This window comes from Bos javanicus, chromosome 18 (genome assembly GCF_032452875.1).
Source record: "Bos javanicus breed banteng chromosome 18, ARS-OSU_banteng_1.0, whole genome shotgun sequence".
Classification (NCBI taxonomy): domain Eukaryota; kingdom Metazoa; phylum Chordata; class Mammalia; order Artiodactyla; family Bovidae; genus Bos; species Bos javanicus.
Genome location: NC_083885.1, coordinates 47,210,528 through 47,228,199, shown reverse-complemented (window position 1 = coordinate 47,228,199; position 17,672 = coordinate 47,210,528). Strand labels below are relative to the sequence as shown.

General features: G+C 36.4%; 1 protein-coding gene across 10 annotated transcripts in view; it reads right to left on the bottom strand.

Moving 5' to 3' along the window:
• ZFP82 (ZFP82 zinc finger protein) overlaps window positions 1-17,672 on the bottom strand; it is a 61,529-nt gene that overhangs the window by 25,801 nt on the left and 18,056 nt on the right. For 9 of the 10 annotated variants that reach the window (XM_061386033.1, XM_061386027.1, XM_061386032.1 and 6 more), the window contains one exon: window positions 2,170-8,226. In XM_061386033.1, the coding sequence (XP_061242017.1) occupies window positions 7,199-8,226 (1,028 nt within the window). In that variant the 3' untranslated portion in view covers window positions 2,170-7,198. Of the gene's footprint in view, window positions 1-1,778; window positions 1,802-2,169; window positions 8,227-17,672 lie in introns of those variants that run through there. The other variant, XM_061386037.1, reaches the window with a different exon arrangement.

The window sequence follows — 17,672 nt, the reverse complement described above, 5'->3', positions numbered from 1 at the left end:
GGGTTGTGAAAATTCTATCTGGGTGATGGGTAACCTGCAGTACCCAGGTGGCAGTAGCAGGAACACCCAGAGCCCAGCATCCATGGTGTCAATAGGGTACGCTGAGGATTCTGTATACAGCAGCACCAGTGGCGACCTCACCACACAAGTTCTGTGTTATCATTTGGAGCATTTTGTTTCTGGCTCTGTATCTCTGTTCTTCAGCATTCTAAGATTTTCCATGAGCAACTCAATGTCATCTGAATGAATTCCTTATCTATTCCAGTTAATAAAATGTAGAACGTATTTACTGTAAATGGTATGTTTCCATTAACATTATAGAAATAAAACAAATATGGCTATGGAAAAATTTTTTGTGGGTGAGAATTGACTATAACTTTTTCCTCCTGATTTCTGGACAGACTGAGTAATACAACATTTTTGTTGGTAATGCTTTATTTGAAAGTGGCAGCCTGAATTAGCAGTTAAAATGCACATTCTAATACTTCATTCAAACCCTAGATACTGGGACATATACCAGCAAAGGAATGGGTCTGCAGAGTCTCTCTGCGTAGGGAATCACAGCCTGCCCCAGGAAATATGAGAAATTCAGAGTCAAATAAAGGGAGGCAATTTATGTGCTTTAACAGATTTCACCAAGGTAATAAATCTTTCTTTTATAACACACAAGCACTGGGATGAAAACAGGAAGCAGAAATAATCCTCAAAATCCAACTCTTCAATCTGTAATAATGGGAAAATCTGGTTAAAAAGTCCTGCTCAAAATCCACCAAGATCAGGTCTACATCATAAAATAAAATAAAAAGGTGTAATAGTGTGAGATGGCTATATACTTTATCTGCACATTATAGAAGGTCAAAAGAATCTAACACTTTATAATCAATACCTGAATAAAGTATGTCAAGACTTGGACTTCCCTGGTGGTCCAGTGGTTAAGAATCTGCTTGCCAATGCAGGAGAGCCAGGTTCGATCCCTGATCTGGAAAGATTCCACATGCCTCAGAGCAATTAAGCCTGTGCACCACAACTATTAAACCTGCACTCTAGAACATGTTCTCCTCGATAAGTGAAGTCACCACAGTGAGAAATCCAAGCACCACAACTAATGAGTAGCCCCTACTTGCTGCAACTAGAGAAAGCCCACGTGCAACAGCAAAGACCCAGAACAGCCAAAAATAAATAAAAATAAATAAAAATTTAAAATGTCAGACTTTCAGATATTACTAGCATATTTCAAGGAATATATATTTTATGTACATTATAAAAATACTAGAGAAGGATGAACAGCTGTCAAAGAAATTTCAAGACATACATATATTAATGAATATCCATTCAGTGTCAGTTGTGCACTGGTTTGGGATATCTGTGTTTATATTTATTTGGCTGCACCAGGTCTTAGTTGTAGCACAGGGGACCTTTAGTTGCAGTACGTGGGATCTAGTTCCCTGACCAGGGATTGAACCCAGGTCTTATGCATTGGGAGCACAGAGTCTTAGTGACTAGACCACCAGGGAAGTCTCAGGCATACTCTGTATTTAAACTTAATAATCCCAGTGATATTTTTTACTGGATTTTAAAAATTTCTAAATTCCAATGAAGAAATATTTGTATTTTCAAATAAAAACTATGTGTTTATATGTATTTTTATTTACAAATAATATTACTGAAAAGTATAAATCAAAGGTTGCTGGTAAACAGATCTGAGGTTATGAGCATTTAACATATGATAGTATTTTAATTCAGAAGATGAATAGTTTAATAATTGTTTCTGGTATAACTGGTTTTATTTCTGCATGTAAACAAAGGTGACATACTATGTCATACCATATAATCAATCCAGATGGATCAATTAAATCTGTGTGTGTGTGTGTGTGTGTGTGTGTGTGTGTGTGTGTGTGTGTTTTGTCGCTAAGCCGTGTCTGACTCTCTGCGACCCCATGGAGACTGCAGCATGCCAGGCTTCCCTGTCCTTCACTGTCTCCCAGAGTTTGCTCAAACTCATGTCCACTGTGTGTACATACCTACATAAAACATATATGAAAAACTTCACTTCTTTCCTTTATCCCCTTGCCCTCTGAAATTTTCTGTAAGTAATACTTTTCTAAGAAACATATTTGGAAATATTTTGGGAAACCTACTTTATAGAAATAAAATAAATAGACAAGAATATAACATGTGACTGTTTATTGCAGCACTAATTTTAACTGGAAAAGAAGAGACAATCTGAAATATCACAACTGGGGAAATACTGTAGTTGAATAGGTATCAGTACAAGCAGACTGTGGAATATACTCCAACCATTAAAACAACTAAGTTCAGGCATCATTTACTGACTCAAAAGAAAATCCAAAATGTACAGCTGAATGTAAAAAAGAAAATCACAGAGAAATGTATACATAAAGTATCATCCACTTTTTGGGCAAAAAATATACTAAAATAATTTGTGTTATGTTTAAGCATGAAGAAATACATGGGGGAGATACATGAGGTGCAGACATTACTCAGAAGGAAATGGACACAGGAGGGAGTGAGGAATGGAGAGAAGCAGAGATACTAAGTTTTTTTTTATTGGCATTGTTTCATTGGTTTTGGTGCAAATGCATTACTTCTGTAATTTTACTAATAGAAGAGGAACTCAATAAATGACTCAAAATACGCACACTAAAGAATATAAAATTTCACTGACTTTTCATTTTTTGTTGTTGTTTAGTCACTCAGTTGTTGTTGTTTAGTCACTCACTCAGACTTTGGGCTAACTTTTGGATTGTAGCCCCAGGCTCCTCTGTCCATGGGATTTCCCAGGCAGGACTGGAGTGGGTTGCCATTTCCTTCTCCAGGGGATGTTCCCGACCCAGGGATCGAATCTGAGTCTCCTGCTTGGCAGGCAGATTCTTTACCACTGAGCTACCAAGAAGCAAGCCCCAGTTCTCATTTTAGCATAATGCAAAACATTAGAACAAAATAGCCTCATCTTTACTAATTCTCCCATCTGCATGTATGTTGCTCACTCTAACTTATCTGAAATTGATTTTGAAATATTTTACTTCTTCATGCCTGGTAAAAATAAAGTAGCTCAATGTTTTGTCCTCTGTCATGGGACCTATGAAAAAAGGAGAGTGGGGCATGAAAGGACAGACCTGTAGTAACTTTGGACATATGGATTTCCCTTCCACAGAATGGTACCATCCAAATGTAGGAAGCCGCTTGTCGAGTGTAAAAACTGAAGCACAGGAAAGACTCATCGCAAACACTAACCTAACCTTCGGAGAAGGCAACGGCACCCCACTCCAGTACTCTTCCCTGGAAAATCCCATGGGCGGAGGAGCCTGGTAGGCCACAGTCCATGGGGTTGCTAAGAGTCGGACACGACTGAGCGACTTCACTTTCGCTTTTCACTTTCATGCATTGGAGAAGGAAATGGCAACCCACTCCAGTGTTCTTGCCTAGAGAATCCCAGGGACGGGGGAGCCTGGTGGGCTGCTGCCTATGGGGTCGCACAGAGTTGGACACGGCTGAAGTGACTTAGCAGCAACCTAACGTTGGGGTGGGTGTTGTGGCCGACTCTTTGGGATCCTTTGGACTCTTGCCCTCCAGCCTCCTCTGTCCATGGGATTTTCCAGGCAAGAATACTAGAGTGGGTTGCCATTTCCTCCTCCAGGGGGATCTTCCTGACCCAGGGATTGAACCCATGTCTACTGTCTCCTGCATTGCAGGCAGATTCTTTACCACTGAGCCACTGGGAAAGCCTTCAACCTAACCCTAAAGAAAGCTAAATTATGGGACACTTTTAAACTTCAGAATTTCTTAAGAAAATTTAATAGGCTTCCACAGTATAGTGGCAGAGATGAGTAGTTGCAACAGAAACAGTATGACCTACAAAGGGTAAAATATTTACTTTCTGGCTCTTTACATAAAGTTTGTTGACTCTTGGTCTAAAATACAATACAAAATTCTAGTGACATATTTGCTAAGCTAGTGCAAAATAGTGATGACCTGGCTATTTTTCTTCTGAATAGGTTCTCTTTAATTCTGTGTATGTGTGTGTGTGTATATATATATATAAAGATTATATAGGATAACAATGTATAAAATATATCCTATTTTTTAACTGACATGATGGCAAGAATTAAAAAAACTGCATGTGGAAAATATGGGACTGAATCAAGTCCTTAAAAAATCTTTACATCTGGAGCTTATCAGCTTTATCTCTTGAAATATTTTCCACATCTAAGAAATGATGGGTAAATTATCTTGTATTTTACTATTCCCTTGCCCTCCCTCCACTAAATTTCCTTGGGGCTAAGAGATTTGCACTATAAAAAACTCCTCTTGTGAGCCTTTTGCAGTCACTGTTCTAGTGTCCAGAACAGAAGTAACCTATGAGTCACTTGCTAATTGGAGAGTCAATGTATCTTCTTTGGTCCACACCATGTTTTAAAAAACAAAAACAAAAAACCCCTCAGCTGCCATTTAAAAAATCAAGGGCTATCACACACGGAAAAAAAGCTATATTTCTGGATTGTCCCCCGAAGTCAGAAGAGCTGGCAAAACAAGGGCTGCATTTTCTTATAGCACTTTTTAGCTAGAACTGGACATTGCAGAGCCTCTTCAGTTATTGTCCCAACCCAAGTTCATTCCTGTTATTCATTTAATAGATACCAGTGGTAAAGAATCAGCCTGCCAATGCAGGAGACACAGGTTCAAGCCCTTGGTCAAGAAAACCCCTGGAGAAGCAAATGGCAATCCACTCCAGTATTCTTGGCTGGGAAATCCCATGGACAGAGGAGCCTGGTGCGCTACAGTCCATGGGGTCGCAGTCGGATATGACCTAGAGACTGAACAACAAAAGTTTATTTTTCCTTAGTATGCTTGTATACATCTTCATGGATCACCTGATAAAATAGCTTCCTTGTTTGTGTCCTCCTAATCCATTGCTAACATTAGGATTATATTAAAGTATGTTATGTCTACTTCTATATAACAAATAGTTCCTTGCTCAAGTTTTGCCTCTTCTCAAGAAAACATTCTGTAAGTATGGATGGTGATTGATATTAACTAAACTTATTATGGTGGTCATTTTCCAATATATAGGCTTCCCTGGTGGCTCAGACAGTAAAGAATCCGCCTGCAACGTGTGAGATGAAGGTTCGATCTCTGGGTCGGGAAGATCCCCTGGAAAAGGGAATAGTTAGTCATTCCAGTATTCTTGCCTGGGGAATCATATGGATAGAGGAGTCTGGAGGCCTATAGCCCATGGGATTGCAAAGAGTAGGACATGTCTGAGCAACTAACACACTTTTCCCAACATATACAAACATCAGAGCACTATGTTGTACACCTGAAACTAATGTAATATTGATGTCATTTATACCCCCATTTTTTTTACAAAAAGTTGCGCCTGGAAAGAAACTGGGTTTGATGATTCCTTAGTAATGGCTACTATGCTGTTGTTTAGTTGCTCAGTCGTGTCCAGCTCTTTGTGAAACCACAGACTGTAGCCGGCCAGACTCCTCTGTCCATGGATTTCCCAGGCAAGGATACCAGAGTGGGTTGCCTTTTCCTTCTCCAAGGGATCTTCTCAACCCAGGGGCTGAACCTTCGTCTCCTGCACTACATGCAGATTCTTCACCACTGAGCCACCAGGGAAGCTACTATAACTCACACTAAATTTCCCCTTTTATCTTTTTATAAGAGTTTCCCAAGAGTTCTAATTCTCTGTGTCAATACTGGTAATTTTTATTTTTGTAAAAAGTTTTGTTTAGGTTTTCAAATGTATTGGAAGCACTGTATTCAGTATAACATTTAAAATTGGTAACTGTAAAGCTTCTCTTTATATGTATGCATACCTATTTTCAAACATAGGGCTGTTTGTCTTTTCACACTTTTTCACTAGTGTCAGCAATGTTTGTCTATATTATTGTCTGTCTTTACATTAGGTATTTTATAATGTAGTAGAAAGGATACCAGTCTGAATACACAGCCTTTGCTACTCATTACACATATTACTTTCTGCACCAACACCCAGGATTAATTCATGTTCCACAGGAAGTAAATGATAGAAAATTTCTTAATTCATGACCCTCAATAGGTCTTCAATTATATATCCTGTCTGATGTTGAGTATGGTCTGTAGAAACAGTTGCTTTTCAACATATAATACTAGTAAAGTGATAATGATGAATACAATTAACAACAAACAGTCTATATTACAGGACAGGCACAATTCTAAGCACTTTGTGTGTCTTTATTTGATCCTCACACAGAATTCTGAGGTAGGTATTATAATTATCCCCATTTTTATCATTTCTACCAAGAAATATATGTATAGAAACATAGGAAAATGCTCAGGAAGAATAAATACTAAACAAATAAAGACTATCCTTTAGGAAGCAATATGGGAACAAGGATAGTGGTCAAAGGTCTTATTTGTAATGTTTTAATCTATTATAGGGAAAATATAGATGCATTATTTCAGCAATTAAAATAAGACATGATACAAAAATATGTCTAGGGAGAATGCGCACCAGGGCACTGTGTATTAATGGCAAAAACTGGAGGAAATGACAATGACTATCAATAGGGACTTGATGAAATGATATAGCAACACAAGGAAACAGCAAAAGGATAGTAAAGGATCTACATTTACTGGGTGATAAGTCATTCATGAATGTTTTACAAGAAAAGTCTAAGTTTTGTGAAGAGTAAAAAGAGTAAGCCATCTTCAAAAATAAAGAGGTCATTTCTCTTGGGTATTAAAAGTATCTTAAAAATAAAAGGTATTTTACCAACTATGCTGTAAATGTAAATATTAATGGATTAAAAGATTGAGAATGTAACAATTATAGGGAAAATGGGGGGAATATGAAAATTACAGGATCACATCTCTGTATGTATTCTCTGATGTTTAAGATAAGGTTAGAAAGATGCACAAAGTGCTCTTGTCATTTTGAATATTTACTAGACTGAGAAGTAGATTTTATTAAAAGGGCTTCCAAAATGTATTCTACTCACAGGGTATTTCTCCTACATGATTTTTCTTGGGCTGAACAGGCTGTAGTCAACAAATAAGATGTTTCTATCTTATTCTATTTAGAGGGATTAATATTAAGATAAATTCTCTTTTGTTGAGTAGTTGATGTTAAATAGTTTTGAGCTGTAAACAGAAGCCTTCACACACATTTTGTATATTCTGTGTTTTATCACCAGTACAAATTTTGATGTTGAACCAGTTGTGAGTCATAATTAAAGGTCTTTGCACATTCCCTATATTCATAGGCCTTCTCACTAGAATGAATTCTATGATGACTAGTAAGTTGTGAACTCTGAGAATAGGCTTTCCCACATATCTTACATTCATAGGGCTTCTCACCAGTATGAATTCTCTGATGTCGAGTAAGGTCTGAGCCAGAACGAAAAGCCTTTTCACATTCCTTACATTCATAGGGTTTCTCACCCGTGTGGATTCTCTGATGTTTAATAAGTTGCGAGCTTTGACTAAAGGCATTCCCACATATCTTACATTCATAGGGTTTCTCCCCTGTATGAATTCTCTGATGTTGAGTAAAGTTTGAGCCACTGCTGAAGGCCTTCCCACATTCTTTACATTCATAGGGCTTCTCACCCGTGTGAATTCTCTGATGTCGAGCGAAGTTGGAGCCACTGCTGAAGGCCTTCCCGCACTCCTTACATTCATAGGGTTTCTCACCAGTGTGAATTCTGTGATGTCGGGTGAGGTCTGAGCCACAAATAAAGGTTTTTCCACATTCCTTACATTCAAACGGTTTCTTACCAGAATGAATTTTCTGATGATGACTGAGTCTTGAAGGATGTCTAAAGGCCTTTCCACATTCCTTACACTCATAGGGTTTCTCAACAGTATGGATGATCTGATGTGTGGTAAGCTGTGAGTCATGTCTGAAGGTTTTCCTATATTCCTTAGTTGCACAGTATTTCTCTTTATTATTATTCATGATTTGCTGTAATGTAAAGGATGGATGTTGACTAAAAGTAGGCATGCCTTCATGGGTGAATATCAGTTGACTGAAATGTCCCTCCTGAGAGCCATGTTGTTTTTCAAACTGGCCATTACATTCCCATTCATCTCTGAAACTGGAGCACTGAAGGTCGTGTCTTGTAAGTCTGTCCATTAACTCCCACTGGGCTGACTCTATTTCATAAATTTCCTTCTTCAGAAATAATTTCTTGGTCTCACATCTTGACTCCAGGACTGAAAGAAAATATGAAAGCAATCACTCACATTTTCCTTGTTTGGAGAAATAAAAACTTCAATTAAAATGAAAGAAACTAAACTGAATTTTTTAAACCTGGATGAGAAAAGAAGAGTGAGGAGAGATGACATACTAAGATAAAGGTAGGAAGTAAGTCTGTGGTTTCTAAATGTTGCTATATATCAGAATTATTTAGGGGAGGCTTCTAAATACAGAGATGCCTTAAACTTCCTTGTTACAGGATGACTCTAATCATACATACACACACACAAAATCTCACAGCATACACAAACACGCATATAAGAACATCCCACAGCATGAACTGTAAAGCAAAGGAAATGATCATACCTATTTTTTTTTTGGTAAACAGTCATTTATTTGGATTCATAGTTTTACAAAGGGAATTCTCTCCCACTTTGTAGTAGACAAAAAATTCAGTCACATTTAGATTGTTATATAGGTCAGTCTTTTGCAGGGAGATGTTTAAGAATACAGTATATAACTTTAAAAGGCTATAAAGTTACCACAAAAATAACAAAACTGCCTCATCATTCTACTTCTCTATTCTTCCTGCCTCTGTATGCTGGGATCAGAGACTGTTGCCTTATCACTCAAAAAAGTGTTAAGAATAATGGCCAGCAGCTTAGGTTGAGTGAGTAAGATTACAGCCAGAGATTAAAAGAACACACATCCATGTTGCTGTTCAGTCGCTCAGTCGAGTCCAACTCTTGTGACCCCAGGGACTGTAGCCTGCCAGGCTCCTCTGAACATGGAGCTTCCTACCAAGAATACTGGAGTGGGATCATATCGACTTAATAGAGTTGCTGTCAGCATATATATATATATATATATATATATATATTTTTTTTTTTTTGGGCCACACTGCATGGCATGTGGGATCCTAAATTCCCACCCAAGGATGGAACTCTAGGCTTAATCACTGGACCACCAGGGAAGTCCTGTTGTCAGGATTAAATGAACATGTCTAAGGAAAAATGTCCAGGGGCTGGCAAACTATGGACTTCAGCCCTGCAATAAATTTTCTAACTGGAACACAGTCACACTTATTTATGTATTATCTATGACTGTTTATGAGTTCTGGTTGCAACAGAGACCATATTGACTGCAAATCTAAAATATTTACTATCTAGCCCTTTAAGAAAAAGTTTGCCAGACCCTGCTTAGTTCTGTGTTGTCCACTGCAGTAGCCACTAGCATATGTCTATTTAAATTTAATATAATTAAAATTAAAAATTCTAATTCAGTTCCTCCATGGCACTACCCACATATGAAGTGTTCAATAGCCAAATGTGTCTAGTGTCTACCATACTGGAAATCAGAAACATAAGACACTTCTACCATCACTGAAAAATTCTAGATTAAGTAACTAGAGCCTTAGTTTCTCTTTAATCAATGATAGGGAAATAGAAGGTACCAATCCAGACAGGAGAATACCTTAAGAAAAGTCAAGTATTGAATGAACCTAGCATGAGTTCATTACACTATATGAGTATATATGAGTTCATATATACTATAGGGAAGATATTTTTGTAGCTGGACATGGTATATGTTGGGGGTCTGATGACAGTACTATGCCTTGGAATTCTGTGATTCTGAACTGTGGGAAAAAAAGGAGAGGACTTAACAAGTGCACAAGCACTTAGTCGTGACGACCAACTGACAGGAAGGGTATTTGTAGGTTCAAAGATAAGGGAAAAGAATATAATGGGAGGCAGTGTATTGCTATTGAAAGAAGAGAGGTATAAGATGAATTCTGAACTCAGACTCAGTTAATTACCCACTGTGTTTTCTTGGACACATTAGTTCATCTTTCTGAGCCCCCAATAGTCTGTCTATATGACAGAAATAACTAACTCTTATGATCATTTTGAGGACCAGGAATACTATATGAAAAAATATTTGGTGTAAAATACGTATTTAGCATTTAGGAGGTAATATTATGGAAGGATTTTCATACAAAAATGGAGATGTTGGCAAGTGAAATGTTTTGAAGACCACACTATTGATCCAGAGAGAAAATTTCAAGTCAAAAAAGTGAAGATCATTCTAGCACCATCTTCTTCCTCTCATGTAATTATTTAGCAAATACTGTCTAATTTTGCCCCATGTATATCCTAAACTCTTCCCTTTATATACAATATAACATGTAATATGAAATAACTCTTTCTTGAAATAGCCTCTTACCTACTTCCCCCAACTTGAGTTTTGTAATTCTGATTTTGTAATCTTGAATCCATGTCACTAGAATAGCATTATCCTGCCACTGTTCTGCTTACAATTCTTTGATGGTTACATTGCTCTCACAATAAAAGCCAACTCCTGAATATGGTTTACAAAGCTTTGAATGATCTGGCTCCTGCCTGCCTTTCAACCAAATCTCACTCACCCTATGTTTCATTTTGGTTTCTAAGGTTCATTCACACTGGCCCTATTTAGTAGTTCTTCGAGTGCCCCTAGCTATTAGTCTCTATTTAGACCTTTCTAGGTCCTTTTTCTTATGTTTAGAGGTATTTTCTTTTACTCTTGGCCTTGATAACTATTATTCATTTTTCAAATCTCTACTTAAAGGTCATACTTTCCAAATCTCTACTTAAAGGTCATACTTTCCAAATCTCTACTTAAAGGCCTCCTATGATCCTCTGATCAAATTATGTTGTTGTTTAGTTGCTAAGTTGTGTCCGACTCTATGCGACCCTGTAGACTATTTGTAGCCCACCAGGCTCTTCTATCCATAGGATTCTCCAGGAAAGAATACTGGAGTGGGTTGGCATTTCCTTTTCCAGGGGATCTTCCTGACCCAGGGATCAAACCTGCATCTCTTGCATTGGCAAGTGAGCCACCAGGGAAGCCCAAATAGGCCTTGAGTCACTAGCTATTTCAGGAAAATATTGAACATCAGAGCTTAAAATAAACAGAAAATAAGAACTCAGGAGAGACAACAAAGGGGAAAAAAATGCCAAAATTCAGAAAACCTATGCTTCTAAAAATAATATTATATGACAATCCCATAAGAGAGTGATGCTAGGAAAAGAAATACTGAAAGAAGAATTTCTTTCTTTGTATTTTATAAAAATACAAAGATGAGAACTTAATAAAACCTCACAGAAAGTATAACATAAAAAAAGAGATGGAAACTGAGGGTGGGGGGAAAGAGCAGATACAAACTACTATATATAAAGGAGATAAACAGCAAGGTATAGCCTAGGGGACTATATTCAATATCCTGTAGTAAAGCATAATGACAAGAATATGAAAAAGAATATGTGTATATATATGTATAACTGAGTCACTTCACTGTTTACCAGAAACTAACACAACATTGTGAATCAACTGTACTTCAATTAAAAAAAAAATTATAGGGGTAGCACAAGAAATTTAAGATCTGAATTATGAGTGTTCAATCATTCAAAAAATTTAATGAGTTCGTATTATGTGTCAGACATGATGGCAAGCACTGGACCTAAAAAGTGATCTATCAAATAGAGGAAAAGAGAAAACAATAGGGAACAAACCTTCAACAAAATAATAGTAGAAAATTACACAGAGTTTTAGTTCCAGAATGAATGAGTGTCTAGACAAATGAAAAAAAAAAAAATCAGTATGATAACCTCAACATGCAATATTAGAACATCACAAATAAATAATAAATGCAAAAAGCTTCCAAAGAATTTAAATACACCACTTAAAAGAATTAAGAACCTGAATTGGTTTTGGACTTCTCAATAACACCAGATACTAGAAGATTTTAGAAATCCTTGGAGCAATGCCTTCAAAAAGTTGAAGTCACTTGTTCAACCTAAATTGATATTTCTAGTCAAATTATCGATCAAATTATGAGGGTGAAATGAAAACATTTTTATTCATGCAGGGATTCAGAAAATATACTTTCTATTTACTTCTTCTGCATTCTTTCCTTGGTTGCTTTTTGCTTCAGAATAGTAAGAAAACAGGGCTTCTCTGGTGGTCTAGTGGTTAAGAAACTGCCTTGCAATGCAAGGGACACAGGTTAGATCCCTGGTTTGGGAAGATCCCACATGTCCCAGAGCAATTAAGCCAGTGCACTGCAACTACTGAGCCCACGTGCTGCAATTACTGAAGCCTGTCCACTAGAACCTGCGCTCTACAAGAGAAGCCACTGCAATGAGAAGTCCCTGCACCGCAACGAAGAGTAGCCCCCACTCTTAGCAACCAGAAAAAGCCTGTGCACAGGAACAAAGAACTACTACAGTCAAAAAATAAAATAAATGTTAAAAAAAAATAGTAAAAAACAAATCAAGAAAAAGGAAGGCAGGAGATCCAACAGATTAGGTATAGACAAGAATCCAAGGTATGCAAATACAGAAGAGAATCAAAATGAATTCAAAGGGGAGGAGTTAAGGGAATCAATGGGATGATCCTAAGGGAATCCACTGGATGACAATAAAGGGAAACTCTAAAATCTGTGTTACACCACACCTGGGGAAGAAGAACAGAGGATTAGAGGAGGGATGTCTCAGTTAAAAAACAAACCATAGCTACCTGATGTGTCTGAAAAGAGATTACTGACAGATAAACAGAAAAGTAACCAGTTCTCACTTAAGACAGTTTAACTTCATGGAAAAGAAAAGTTGTACAAGGAGTGAAATGTGACTACAGAGCTTGTCAACAAAAAATTTACATAGTTACTAAGCAAACTGAGTAATTAAATTGTGATATACTATGTATGGAGAATAAGGGAAGAGGGTTTAAAGTAAGACAAATCTTCAAATTCCCCAGTGAAAAGTCAATCATTACTAAAACTAGAATGAACTCTTGAAAAAAAGATTTTCAGAAGAGAAAGGATAGAAATGGTAACTGAAAGAAAAAAAAAAGATGATAGGGTCATGGGGTAAGAAAATTATACAGAAAATTAAATGTAAGATGAGTTCTAGAAGGAGAATATGGTGATGAGGCAAAAACAACAGTTAAGACAGATTGCCAGAGTTGAAGAAAACTTAGTAATCAGATGGTTCCTTTCTACGCTGAGCAGGATATAGGAGGAAAGAGTTTTAACTAGATGTATCTTGGTAGAATTTCTGAGGTTCAAAGAAAAAGAAAACTCCATGTAAGTAATAACCCAATGAATCAGGTTGTATCCTACTCATGTGTTTGTGTTTGGTATTGCCCCAACAGTTCTCTAAAGTTTTAAATGAGTTACCAGTGTTGACGTTATCCGATTAAATACAGAAATCTGGATTTCTGGCTTTCCTTGAAGGACCAGATTACCAGACAGCATTACGTCCGTGTTCTCATACGACAGCTGTCTCCTAGACTTAATAAGTGCTCACTCCTTTGAGACAAGGTACGGACTCTCCCTCATTATCTCCGAGTCCCACATGGATGCTAGGCCAGAGTTCCAGTTTCCCTGTACACCTGCAACATTCCTTTTCTTAATTTTTCTTTCATTCCTGAAAGGTTTCTGCTGGCTATGGAATTCTGGGTTGACAGTTCTTTACCAACAAAATACTGTTGCACTTTTGCCGATGTCCATGGTTTATGAAGAGAAATCCAGTTGTTCCACTCATTGTTTCCCTAAAAGTAATGCCTTATTTTTACGATTCTTTCATTTTCTATGGTCCTTTTGGGACTTCAATGATATAACTATGAAAACTCTGTTGTTATCCCACATGTCCCTGAGTCATTCTTTTTCCTTTTTTTCTGGCAGCACTGTGCTGCTTGTGGAATGGTAGCTCCCTAACCAGGGATTGAACCTCGGCCCTCAGCAATGAGAGCACCTAATCCCAACCAACTACTGGATTGCCAAGCAATTCCCCTTGAGTCATTCTTTTTAAGTTTTTGATCTTTTTTTCTGTTATTCATATTGCATAACTTCTTTTGGTCTTTCTTCAAGTTCACTAATTTTCCTCTGTTATCTCCATTCTCCTGGTGAGTCTATCCAGTAAGTTTCAAAATTTTAGGCCACTGTATTTTTCAGTTGTAAAATTTTCATTTTGTTTTTATTTATTTTATTATTTATTTATTCATTTTATTTTTCATTATACTTATTTTTAGCTGTGTTGGCTCTTTGTTGTTGCTTATGAGCTTTCTCTAGTTGCGGAGTGAGGGCTTCTCACTGCGGTGGCTTCTCCTGTTGCAGCACACAGGCTCATGGTCTCCAGAGTGCAGGCTTATCAGTTGTGGCACATGGGCTCAGTTGTCCTGAGGCATGTGGGATCTTCCTGGACCATGGATCTAACTGGTATTGCTTACACTGCAAGGCAGATTCTTAACCTTCACCACCAGGGAAGCCCTACATTTCCTTAAATGTATGTTTTTTTTTTTCTTTTTTTGCTATTGAGTTAGGATTCTATATATATATTTTAGATATTGACTCCTTGTTTGATACATGATTTGCAAATATTTTCTCTCATTCAGTAGGCTGCCTTTTCATTTTGCTTATTGCTTCCTTTTCCATACAGATTTTTAGTTTGATGTCATCCTATTTATTTTTGCTTTTGTTGTCTTGGCTTTGGTGTCGTATCCAAAAACTACAAGACTGATGTCAAGGAGCTTTCCCTCTGTTTTCTAGAAGTTTTATGGCTTCAGGTCTCATATTCAAGTCTTTAATCCATATTAAGTTATTTCTGAGTAAGGTGTAACACAGTAGTCCAGTTTTTTCAACAGTACTTATTAAAGACAGTCCTTTGCCCATTGTATATTTGTAAAGCAGTTATCCTCCAAATAAAAAAAAGTTAAAAAAAAAATAAACCTGACTATAAGCTCTGAAAAAAAATACCATTCACTGTAACTCTTCCCCTAAAGTGTTCAAAGTGAAGTGACAATTAATAGAACTAAAAAAAAAAAAAAGAGTAAGCCAAGACCCAGCAATTATATTCTTAGGAATACTTCCTTTATATTCTTAGGCATACTTCCTAGCCAATATCTTACATATGCAAATTTAGGTATGTACATATTATTATCTTAGAATTTTATGTTAATTATGTGATATATATATCCTGTTGTACATGTACTATATAAATAACTATACTATTTTTTTTTAATAAAAAACTTAGTGGATAAGTTGAAGAGTCAAAACGTCATCATAACTGAAGAATATATTGATGAATCAATACAAATTGATACAAATAATTTTTTTTTTTGCTCTCATCTTTGCATTTTTTTACATTTTGATTTTATTGGAGTATAGTTGATTTACAATGTTGTGTTAATTTCAGGTGTACAACAAAGTGACTCAGCAAAATGTATACATAGATGTATGTATACATCTATTCATTCTTTTTTAGATTCTTTTCTTTTTTTTTTTTAGATTCTTTTCTTATATAGGTTGTCACATAATACTGAGTAGAATTCCCTGCACTATACAGTGGGTCCTTGTTGGTTATCTATCTTATGTAGGTAGTATCAAATTAAGGAATTAAAGGCAGCACAAATAGAAAAAGAGATGAAGAATTTAAAACATCAGAGGTGATCCAGATGTTTTATTGTCTGTTTAATAGGAGCTCAAGAGAGAAAAGAGGAAATGGTAGCAAGGAAATGTTTAAAGAGATGACTGCCAAGGATTTCCTCTCACCAGAAAAAGATATAAATTCTTGGATTTAAAAATACAACCAGAAACAAAATATGGAGAAATAAAGGTAACCACACCTGAATGTATTACAGTAAAAATTTAGCCCCTTAGAGGAAAAGTTTATAAAGGAAAAACAATCAGACATCAAGAAGAAAACATAAAAGAGTATCTTCACAATAATAAAAATTTTCTTAAGTGGAACAAAAAGTACAGATAGTGTGATTCTGTTTATATATTATAAATCAGATTCAGAAATAGGCCAAGGAAGAATTTCCTACATAAGACCAAATAAGTGTGAAGCCCAAAACAGAAGACTGATAAATCTGATCAAAATTAAGAACTTTTGTTCACAAAAAGAAACCATAAAGAGCACTAAAAGATAACTCAGAGTGGAAGAAAACATTAGTAATTTTTAGAACATGGAATATACTCAATAAGCAAAATATATAAAGAACTCTTACACATCATTAAAAACACAGGCAATCCAATAGAAAAACAGGTAAGAATGACTTGAACAGGCAATTAGCTAAAGAAGAATTTTAAAAAACCAATAATGATATGAAAATGTCTTCAAGCTCATCAGTAAAAAGGGAAATGCAAACTAAAACCACACTGAAGTATCACTATATATGTTCAGCAATTGATAAAAACCAAAGTTTGACAATACATTAGGAAGCGTATGCAACAATGGGAGCTCCTATATACTGCTGGTGGATTGTAATCTAGTATAGGCATTAAAGAAAAGTGGAGAACTTCTCTGGTGGCACAGTGGATAGGAATCCACCTGCCAATGCAGGGGACATGGGTTAATCCCTGGTCAGGGAAGATTCCACATGCTGCAGAAAAGCTAAGCCCAGGCGTCACAACTACTGAGCCCGCACTCCAAGGGCCCAGGAGCTGCAGCTACTTAAGCCCATGCTTTCTAGAAGCCACTGCAATGAGAAGCCCACATAACACAATGAAAAGTAGCCCTTGCTCACCACAACTGGAGAAAGCCTGCACAAAGCAATGAAGACCCAGCACAGGCAAAAATAAGTAAGAGTATTAAAACAAAACCAAACCTGAGAACTTAAAAAAAAGTTGAAAACTGGACAACTAAAAATATGATGCCATGTGATCCATTCATTTCTCTCCTATTCATATCACATAGAAAATGTTCATAGTAGCAATTTTTAACTGTCAAAAAGTGGAAACAACCTAACTCCCTATGAAAAGTAGAACTGAAAAATAAACTGTAGTATATTGGTATAATTGAATAAATCAACTATAAGAAATAATATGTATGTATGAATCTTAACAGCAAAATGGTTAATAAAAAACAACATAAAAGTATATGTAGTATGATTCTATGTATATAAAATTCAAACTCAAAACAGAACTATATTGTTGTGGTGGCTCTCTTACTTGGTAAAAGCAAAAAGGGACACAAAGATACTATGGACATAGACAGATGTGCTGACAGTGTTGTAAGTTCTTAAAATCTGAGTGATGTTTCCATGTGAATTCATTTTATAACTGTTTGAATGTCCACCTATGGTTTGTTACCTTTCTGTATTTAAGATAATTTTCAATAAAAAGAATTAAAATATATTAAACTGTCTGCTGGGCATATCTATCTCTGAAGGTACAAGTGTATAGTTGGAGCAAAGAAATAGAAAGAGGCCCTGAAATACAAAGTATTAACATAAACCAGAACTTCCAACGAACAGGCAGATAAAACAACGATGACATAAGCAGCTGTTGAATAAATGGTGCTAAAATAAGCCATTAGGGGCAGGGGAGAGGGGATTGAGTGGGACTCTCAATTTATAGTTTATTGTAAAAGAACTTTAAAATGGATTTAGATGTTATTAAAAACAGCAGAGGGGGCTCTGCCCA